Source organism: Primulina eburnea, chromosome 6 (assembly GCF_022965805.1).
Source record: "Primulina eburnea isolate SZY01 chromosome 6, ASM2296580v1, whole genome shotgun sequence".
NCBI classification, from domain to species: Eukaryota; Viridiplantae; Streptophyta; class Magnoliopsida; order Lamiales; family Gesneriaceae; genus Primulina; species Primulina eburnea.
The window spans coordinates 32,481,553-32,491,563 of record NC_133106.1 but is presented as its reverse complement, the minus strand read 5'-3'; the positions used below and the strand labels follow the sequence as shown (position 1 = coordinate 32,491,563).

Below are 10,011 nucleotides of genomic sequence, written 5' to 3'. Positions count from 1 at the left end.
CCTGCTGAGACCAAGCAAAGATATCGGCATTAGTTTTTAAACATTGCAAGAGTTTTACCCGGGTGGTGGCGCAGATGTCCCGAGCTATCCGGATAGTCTTTCCCGACTCGATCTCCACCGATTCTTGCTCTTCTTCCGTCACAAAGTGTACTTCCCCTTCCCGGGCTTCCTCCTGGTGTTCTTTCCCCTTCCCTTCCCTTCTTGCCTTCTTCTGATCAATTCGGACTGTTTCTCCATAACATCTTCGAGAAGAGGGCTGGTCGCCCTTGACTTCTCCGACCTGTCCTTTCACTGGGAATTTGATCTTTTGGTGGTACGTCGAGGCCACTGCTCTCATTTCATTCATGGCTGGTCTCCCTATGATGACATTATATGAAGATGGGGCGTCCACCACTGTGAAAGTAGTTATGACAGTTTTTCTCAAGTCTCCAGTGCCCAGAGTCAGGGGTAGAGCAATTTCCCCTTCTGGATACACGGCGTGCCCAGCGAACCCGAACAGGGCGGTTTCCACAGTTTCCAGCTGGTATTCATGCAGATCCATTTGGATGAGGGCATCTTTGAAAATAACATTGACAGAGCTCCCATTATCCACGAAAATTCTTAACACGTCATAGTTGGCGATGCGGGCCTGAATGACCAGCGCATCATTGTGAGGTAAACTCACTCCTTGGAGATCTTCTGGTCCAAAGCTTATAATCGGCTCGTCTCTTCTTTTATTATCAACTTCTAGACACTCCCTCCTACCCCTTGCCTTCCTTGCCCGATTAGAGTCGCCATCAGTAGCTCCCCCTGAAATCATTTTGATTACTCCTCGACTCGGAGAAGGATCCTCTCCTCCCACTGGCTTGATTCTCTCTTCCCGGGTACTCGTTTCTCCTCCTCGTCTTCCACTTGAAGTGCTCATCGTTCTTTGAGGAATATTCAGCGATGAACGTCTGGACAACCAGGGTGGTTGTTTAGATCGTTCTCGTGGTAGGTGAGGCGCGGACACGGGACGTCTATTAGCATTTCTTCCTAGGACTCGGCACTGATTAGTGTCGTGAGCACAATTTTTATGAAGGGTACAGTACCTTTTTTGTTCTGGCTTGGAGATTCTGACCTCTGAACGGGGAGGAAGGACTTCATTTGACCTGCACTCTTGAATCTCTCTGTCCCGAGCCATCTTTAAAGGCACATGGGGGAAATGACCCCCACCACTTTTCTTAGGAGCTCTTTCTTCAGTTTTGTAAGTCCGATCTCCTCTTGCTCTTTTCAAGGCCTCTCTTTTCTGGTTTTGCGCTTCTTCCATATTGATGTATTTCTCCGCTCGTGACAGGAGATCCTCAAAATTTTCAGGCAGTTTTTTGGTTAAGGATCGGAAGAAATCCCCTTCCCATAACCCTTGCATAAATGCGGTGGTTTTTGTCTCAGGTGCACAGGTCGGCACATCAAGGGCCACCCGATTGAATCTTTTGAGATAAGCCCTCAGGTTTCATCTTGCCTTTGCTTTACTTCGAATAAACTGAAGGCGGTCTTTTTGTACTTTTTACTGCTGCTAAATTGATGCAAGAACACTTTTTGAAAATCTTCAAAGCAACAGATGCTTTGTGGCGCCAACCCTTCAAACCATCTCTGTGCAGAATCGACCAGAGTGGTAAGAAATACTTTACATTTGATTGGGTCTTCATAGCAGTGCAACATGGCCATATTTTCGAAACGCGCCAGGTGTTCCTCAGGGTCAGAGCTTCCATCATAATCTTTGATTTTTGCCGACTTGAAATGCCCGGGAAGTGGTTCCCGGACGATGATGTCAGAGAATGGGCAGCCTTTGATTACGAAAATACCGCCCTTGGAGACAGCCTGCCCTTCCAATGCTTTCACTTTTTTTCTTAATTCTTCCAATTCTCCAGCGATAGTGGGGGATTTAGAACCTGCGCTTTCCCTTTCTTCTTCCCTTCTCTCTTCCTCTTGTGCTTGCTTACGCTGCTGTTCATGCTGACTGGCCTGGTGAGAAGCAGCCTTTTTGGCGTTAGCCATGTTGACAGCATCGGTTATGATTTTCTTCAATTCTTCGGGAGTCAAATGAATGGTGGGTTGAGGATCATTAGGGGGGGGACCACCTGCGCCAGAGAGACGTGTATTGTTTTCCTCTGGGGCTCGAGAGGCGTCTTGGTTTGCTCTCCTAGTAGGAGCCATATCCACGTCTTAGGACTCAGATTTCCCACAGACGGCGCCAATGATGCCACCCGGGTCGAACAGTGGAGTCGGGTCGGTAACTCTACCAGGTAAGCTATCAAGAATACGGGAAGAAATATGAGCTAAGACGGCGGACTGGGAAGAAGATTCTTCGTTGACCTTTGAAAGATCTGCCAATAAGAAAAACAACCACGTGAATGGGCGCCGGAGGGGGTCCCCGGCGTGGCCACTCCGATGCTTAAGTCAGCAGGGTACTCAAACAAGAAACCAATGTAGCCAAGTGATGGCTGTGATATTGGTGTGCAATAAATGAGTGTGTTAAATGTTCATTAATATCTGAATGAAGGAATAAATGCAAAACCTGGTATTTATAGTGGAGGAAATAATGATGACCTCGTTTTTTGGGACGCGCGCATTAAATATACTAGGGCGGCTGATTATACCCTATTGTTCTGACGTGTCAAATCATGTATTGGTCATATCCCATCTGTCCAGTCACTCATTAATGTTAATAGGTCGGCCGCGTGTATTTCAACATCATTAAATGCCTCCCTCGCTTCGAGATGTCAGAAGAGAAGTCATACCAGAACTCTGGTGCTATGTCCTGAATCAACCACTCGAGAGATGGGCTGTCCTGACCCGGGCATCGCTCATGGGCCTGACCCATGACCCTAGCATTCCCGGGATCAACTGCCCGGGACATATTGGGATATCACCGAACATAGCAAACGGGTTCGATTCATCCTCTGAAAAAATCGGGAATTTCCAAATTCAGCATACTTGTAGTAGAAGCCAATGGACTTGAGATTCATGGGCTTTGACAGTCCACTTCTCCAAGCATTGCACCAAGTTCTGGATCCTTCAAGAGAAGATTCCAAAAAAAAAGCTCCTAGGACCACCTACGTGCGCGATGCAGAAGCCGTGGCAGTGAACTAAAGTCGAACTCATACCAAAATTATATTTTCGATAGTTCGTTGCCTTAATATTCTATTAAAATAATATAATTATATATTAAATATCTAAATTCAAATATTTATTCTCGAACATGAAATGTCCAAGCAATAATTAAAATAATTCAAATATTTCGAGCCGAACTCCAACTTCATCTCGAACCTATCTCAAACCAAAAAATTTAAAATTTTAGAGCTTAAACTCAAATACACTTAATACGAGCTTCAAATATAATTGAATTAAACTTAAATTTTTATTGATATTTGATTCGATTTGATCGTTTACACCCAGAAGTTAAGCTCAATCTGTTAAAAACATTAATTAGTGGATAATTATCGATTGATAGGCCTCCGAATCAATCAACAAGCCCACTAATAACACTGAAGTATTGCCGATCTAATAGGCCAATAAAGCAGTAATATTTGCCGTACAGACGTTCTTTCAAGAAGTTCTAATAAACAATCAAGTGAATAGACAAGATGAATAGCTTACATGAAATATGGGATACGCTGGCATAATTGGGTTTATATTTTTTTCCTTGGTTTAAATGGCACTTTAAGCATTTTGGCAACAAAAATGTTCGAAGGTTTTCTAAATTTACTTGCAACTTTTACTTTCTTTCCAAGTACACCGACCGGGTCTTCTGAGTGCTGAGAGATCTTCCTCACAAACAGAGCGATGAAAAACCCCTCTTTATCTTCCACTATATCTGTCCTTAATAAATGTTCAGCTGGAAAATGATAAAAAAAAGAAAGATAGTCATGTAAGGCATAGTTTGATACATGAGATAAGAAAGGGATTGATAAATAATCCTTCTTATCTCATGTTTGGTACTTTTTTAAAAAGCTCATGATAATATCATGGACCCTTGATAAATAATTTTTTAGGAAAAATTATCCCTAATAGAAGGTGTGATAATTTTAATTTAATGATAAAATACACTACAAATGACTTAATTACCCTCAATTTATAAATGATTTTTTATACATCTATGCTAGTAGGTAGAAATTAAAATCAAATAAATATTTTATTTATTTTTGTATATTATATAATATGATAATTATATAAATGAATTCGAGATAATTATTTAAATAATTTTTATAAATCTCAATAAAATTATTAGTATCACTCGATTAACCTTAAAAATTAATATTTGACTTGACTCATAAAATCAATGGCACAATTATCATATTATATAATATATAAAATTAGGTAAAAATAAATAAATCATGCAAGTACTATCGACATATGAACAGATAAAAAATATGAACTCAAGCAACAACTTTGAAATTATAAAATTTATTATGACAAGGTTAATTTTGTCATTACAATCTAATATATAAATTTAATCACTCTTATTAAAATCATACCAAACATTAATATAATATCCTACATCTTATTTATCTTTAACTTATCCTTATATTATATATCACATGTTTATCCCATCATGTAAACCAAACTATGCCTAAGAATACGTAATGTAAAGAACTTTTTTTTTTTTTTTTATCTAAAGTACATGCTTCATATTTATGACTAAAATGTAAAAAACAGGGCCAAAATTTAGAGTGAGTCTTAACTTATTATACACATTATTTCACTACAAAAGACTTACATCCATCAAAAGTTGGGAGTCCCCGTCGAGGCCACTGTGGAAAAACCGTTTCCAGTTGAAAACCATGAGAAGAAGCAAGATGTAGAACCGAGTTAATTATGTCTTCATTCTCTATTTGATGGATGGAGCATGTGCTGTAAACAATTCTTTCAACTGCAGGAACTATAACAAATCCAAAACAAGTAGAATGATGTGATTTTGTTTATGATCATACAATTCAGCTTGAACGAAGATTTACAAAACATGACATGCTAATCCAAAAGCATCTTGTATGATATTGGGTATAAAAAGGTTTTGACTAGGCCAAATTGTTACCGAGGACCATGGAAACAACACACTATGCTGACGCAGGAATGATCGATCAGTATGTAGGCTTACAGGATAATGCATGTTCCAGAACCCTCTTCTGAAAACCCGCAAGCTTTCTAAGTCGCTTTATTTCGTCATCGGATTGACCTGGGTAAAAATATCAACAATGATAACATATTAATTACATAAGTACCTACTCATTATTTCCCTCGGATTCTATTATTAAGAAGTAGGTCCACCATTTCTTATACAAATTCTCCACCTCACTTATTCCGTTGCATATAGCCACTTCTTTTAATAGAGTTACAAGAACAGCAGGAAGATTCAAGTCACGAAGAACCATAAAGTAAGATGTTATAGGCATGATGTGAGCATGAAAATACAAAGAACAATACACCTTCGGCTATAAAAGATTTTTCTCAAACAAATTTAAGTGACCATCTATTAAAAAATTGTATGTGTAGCCATATGCAGGGTGGTGCTAACAAAATCGCATGACAGGAATCAACCGTATGCCTCAGAGGCATAAAAAGTTGCACATTAAAGACAAAAACCCAAAAATCACCTGCTCTATATGAGGGGAGTAAATGGTCCAATCTATCTACAACAGTGCCAGACCCAGAACAAGATGGATCTAATAATATAGCACGAATCTGCAGAAAGAATACATGAACAAAACATTTTAGGGAAATTCAAATTATAGAGTTTTTCGATGAGCATTCAACTATTAGTTGTTAGAATAAAATCAAAAGAGGTTTGACTCAATTCAAAGACCATTCACGATACCTTGGCACATGAAGGATCACTTGGATTGAGGTTTAAGAAATCTTCATGCTTAACTTTCACATCTAGGCAAGTTAAGTCTACCATCTTTCATCATAAATTGACTAAACACAAGTTAATAGATACTGCAATTAGCTTGAATGCTATCATTTGTGTCACATAACATTGGAACATCGAAGAGAATTCACAACTGTTTCATATTTGAGAAGTTAAATTCAAATAAATTAAAATCATTTTGAGCAAAGTTTTCAAATGAATTCTATTTTGAAAAAGGATACTCAAAGCCCCAGACAATATCACATTTTCTTTCAGGCGCTTGACCCTTTTTTCGTCACGCTCACAAGCTATAATTTTTCCCCTACCCTTCATAAGAGCGGCAAGGTGGAGAGTTTTGTTCCCCGGAGCTGCACAAGCATCAATGACCTTAAAAGGTACACTTACGTCAAGCAACATCTAAATATGAAACTGAACGAAACGTGTGGGGTGACATCATAAGTACCACACCTCCCATCCTGGTTCAGGTCCAAGGGCTACAGCAACCATGGAACTTCCTTTACCCTACAAACCAAAAGCAAAAAACACATTTATGATTCATGATAATATATATTCTTCTGGCATAAATATAATGCAAGGAGATATAGCCTGACTCTTTCCATTATACCTGCAGAAAGACACTTCCATTCACGATTAGAGGATGATTGTGCAAATCAGTACGTGGTTGGAGAATTAACAAATCGGGAATCAAATCATCCTTTTTTACCTGATTGGCATATGTAAAAGTCAAAGATCTGTCGATAAAATTTGTCACTTAAACAGAATTTATACTTAATCAAAAAACAAAAATATATCACCTTAATCTTAATTTCAATCTTTTTCCAGAAATAATATTTTTATCATCTTCTACATTTCCCAAAATAATGATTACATTAACTTATTTTTTCACCACTTACTAAAAATATTAAAGTATACTATTATTTTAATTCATCATTTTATATTTTAAAATTTTAAAAATATCTCACTCTAATCCATCATTCACGATAATCTGCTTACAAAAGTATATATGATTTAATAATATTTACCAAACATAATGTTACATTATTAAACATGCGCCTGAAAACCTTCTCAGAAAATAGTAACATACTGTTGATGTCCCCAAATCATTTCTCGAAAAATATTTTTCCAAAACAATAAAAGTAAAACCAAACATTGCAAGTGTTTTTGGTTGAACCTGATACCAAGGCTAACTTTTTGAAAATCCTGTCATTATTATATCGTATTAATTTATTATTCAGCAACAGTTTGGACTATACTTAAGTAAATCGAACAAACAACCCCGTATTCTGCCACACCATCGAGGAAGACACAATGCAATACCGGGCAAGAAAAAGGTATTCACTTTGAAGTCAATATAAGTCGAAGGGCATACCTTGTACTGTTTCCTTAATTCACTGATAACTGATTCTGTATCCATCTTCAGAGTATTTACACGAGCAAATCGTGGCTTTTGTAAATCTGCGGAGACTCGTACCAAATATATTAAGGCGTGATTATTACAATGAAACTATCACGGCAATGCATGTCTAATTGCCTACATAAACGTCCTTTTTCACACTCAATTTAAAGCAAGACACTTTTCAGGGTGTATCACACATCAGAGAATATGTATGACTGAAATTTTCAACTTTTAGCTGCCTCAAGATAGTTAAGGCCAAGACTAATCTCTATGAGATCATCAGAAGAACCCAGTAGAGTTTTCCAAGACAGGGACAGAACAAATGAAAGTTTAGTCAATAAAAAATCAAAAACTTGAAATGGTAACAAACAAAGTAATTTCTTCAATCTTCCGACCATAACTCCAGATTTCTACACTCTTGATAATGTTATAAAAAAAGATAAAAAGAAGCAAACAGCAAGAAGATACGTACCACTGATTTTATCAAGAACCATCAAATCTTTTACTTCTTTTGCTCCATTACGAGATAATATCTGTGACAATGCCGATTGCAATGCATCCTTTTTCAGCATAACATATCTTTCTGCATCACCAGTTAATGTACCCTCCTACAAAAAATAACTTTGAAGCCAAATAACAATGCCAAAAACATAAGAACAGAACAAATGGCGTAAAATACAGAAACACAAAAATTGATGCTAGCAGAATGAAACTACAACTAAAACATATAATGCCAACCATGCTATTTTGCACTCACTATACCAGATTAATAAATAACGCCAAAAACAATTTACCTGACCAAAAAGAGTATCATATGTGATTACATATATTAATTCCTTCTGCCTCTGTAAAACAAGTACCACAATCAGTACGGCATTCTAGATGCTATCACCAAAACATTAACATGATCAACAGAGAAACACACAAGCAATTCAATCAGGGAATTCGACTCATTTCATACAGTACATTCTGAATATATAATTCGAGCATATATTATCCTCTTTCTCAATCACCTTCCACTTAGCACTTAGAATATTTGCATCATCTAACACATCCTTGATAACTGAGAGATCTGCACATCCAAAACAAAGCACAGAGATACAATAACCTCCCTTAGAATATAATATTCTTCTAAAAAACCAGTAAAATGAAGATAGTTCAATGCGTGTCTTGCTAGCTTACGCTTGAGTGTTTCACAAACCAGAGCAAAGGTAGCTTTCTTGTTTCTGATTGAAGGACTGTAAACTAAAGATTTAATAGAACCGACGGCTCGCTGCCTAGCGTCACCCTGGAGTGTGCTGCGCAATACCTTAGCGGCTTCTCTCCGCGCGAAGTAAGCGGAGCGTTCAGCGTTGGTAAGCCGCTTGTTCACCGGCTCCGCATAATTTTTCTCCGTTTTTTGCGTTTTCCGGCTAGAAATCGGCTTCCTCCGCGGCATGGCTCACTCTTTGAGCAGCGGAATCGAGGGTAGAGGTGAAAGTTCAGAAATTACGGTAGGTTTTCCCAGTGTACTGTAAACTTGGTTCCGAATTGAGTTGTTAAATCGTGTATCGAACACCCGCTTCTTGCCATTTACGAAATTATCCATCAGGGTCAACACAAACATGTGCCAAATATATTATTAATACAGTAATACTAAAACAATCGAAGTGGCAAATTAGTGTCAACCTTTAAAAAAAAAAAAAAAAAAATTAGGAGCGTCCTAATTTTTTGTGTGTTTTGTATAAATCCAAATATCAATGCATTAATATTCAAATCACGTTAACAATTTTTATTAACAGATTTAAAGTTGAAATGACAAAGATAGAAAACAATTGAACTTATGACATTACAATCTAAGCTACCTTGGGTGGACGTCAAAATTATATTTTTGTTATCATTCAAGGTTTTTTTATATTATTTGTATGGTACCAACTTTTTTTTCGATGGTAAAATTTAAAATTTAAAATGAGATCTGGAATTCGAAATTCAATTATAACAAACTCCTATCTCAGCTAAAAAAAATTATTTATTTTACATATTCTCACATTAAAAATTGATATTCCCGTTGTTTAGTAAATTTTACTATTTTCCTCGTAGAAAAAATTTTCATGAATCCTGTATGATGGCACTAAATTATTTAAATAATATTTAATTGTTTAATGAAATCTGATCATGACACAACCCTTCTTCTGTCTTTTCACATTTTCCCAGTAGGTTTCCCACTGCCCTTAATCAGTTATCCTTAATCAAATATTTAATGTATCACGTATTTATATTTGATTTTTTTATTACACGTATTTATATTTGATAATATATGAATATGGGATAAAAATAAAATATATATTTATTTTTTAATCAATGTTTAACGGTACCCAAATGGGATCATAATTATTAAAACTATGGCATGATTATTTCCATAATTTCATCACACGATATTAGATTTAAGAAGTTGTGTTTAGATTACAAGATTTGATTTGATTTGATTGATGTACGAATTTCAAACTACGCTTATTTTAAATATATTGAAAATAAATAAATCGATCGGAGTACATCGTAAAAATATTTTAAAAAAATGATTTGAAAATACTCCACGTTGAAGTTCTTTATCATCTGAATTTATTATTATAATTTGAAAATTAACTTCAAATCATTCAAACAAAATACTACCTTAAACATCTCAAGCTTGAAGACTAATGTTATTATATCAATTAAATGCAATACTTAATTGATATGACAGTATTATAAT

General features: G+C 36.4%; 1 protein-coding gene across 2 annotated transcripts; it reads right to left on the bottom strand.

Moving 5' to 3' along the window:
• Positions 1 to 3,492: 3,492 nt before the first annotated feature.
• LOC140834368 (25S rRNA (cytosine-C(5))-methyltransferase NSUN5) lies at positions 3,493 to 8,818 on the bottom strand. Of its 2 annotated transcripts, XM_073199198.1 has the most exons (13): positions 8,466 to 8,817; positions 8,297 to 8,355; positions 8,078 to 8,128; positions 7,756 to 7,891; positions 7,257 to 7,342; positions 6,492 to 6,590; positions 6,335 to 6,388; positions 6,109 to 6,253; positions 5,834 to 5,895; positions 5,613 to 5,700; positions 5,117 to 5,194; positions 4,739 to 4,900; positions 3,494 to 3,856 (listed from the first exon to the last, which is right to left on the bottom strand). In XM_073199198.1, the coding sequence occupies exons 1-13, from the start codon at positions 8,719 to 8,721 to the stop codon at positions 3,651 to 3,653; spliced, it is 1,482 nt and encodes a 493-aa protein (XP_073055299.1). In that variant the 5' UTR covers positions 8,722 to 8,817; the 3' UTR covers positions 3,494 to 3,650. The 2 variants fall into 2 exon arrangements, with proteins under 2 accessions (XP_073055300.1, XP_073055299.1); XM_073199199.1 differs by lacking the exon at positions 8,078 to 8,128 and having other exon boundaries at positions 3,493 to 3,856; positions 8,466 to 8,818.
• Between the last annotated feature and the right edge of the window lie 1,193 nt (positions 8,819 to 10,011).

Bases quoted from the DNA above. Each gene is read 5' to 3' on its own strand.
- LOC140834368 (XM_073199198.1), bottom strand. From the start codon at position 8,721: ATGCCGCGGAGGAAGCCGATTTCTAGCCGGAAAACGCAAAAAACGGAG. The intron at 8,129-8,296 runs GTGATTGAGAAA...CTTGTTTTACAG, and splicing joins TTCTAAGTGCTAAGTGGAAG to AGGCAGAAGGAATTAATATA. The intron at 7,892-8,077 runs GTAAATTGTTTT...TATTTTTTGTAG, and splicing joins ATGATACTCTTTTTGGTCAG to GAGGGTACATTAACTGGTGA.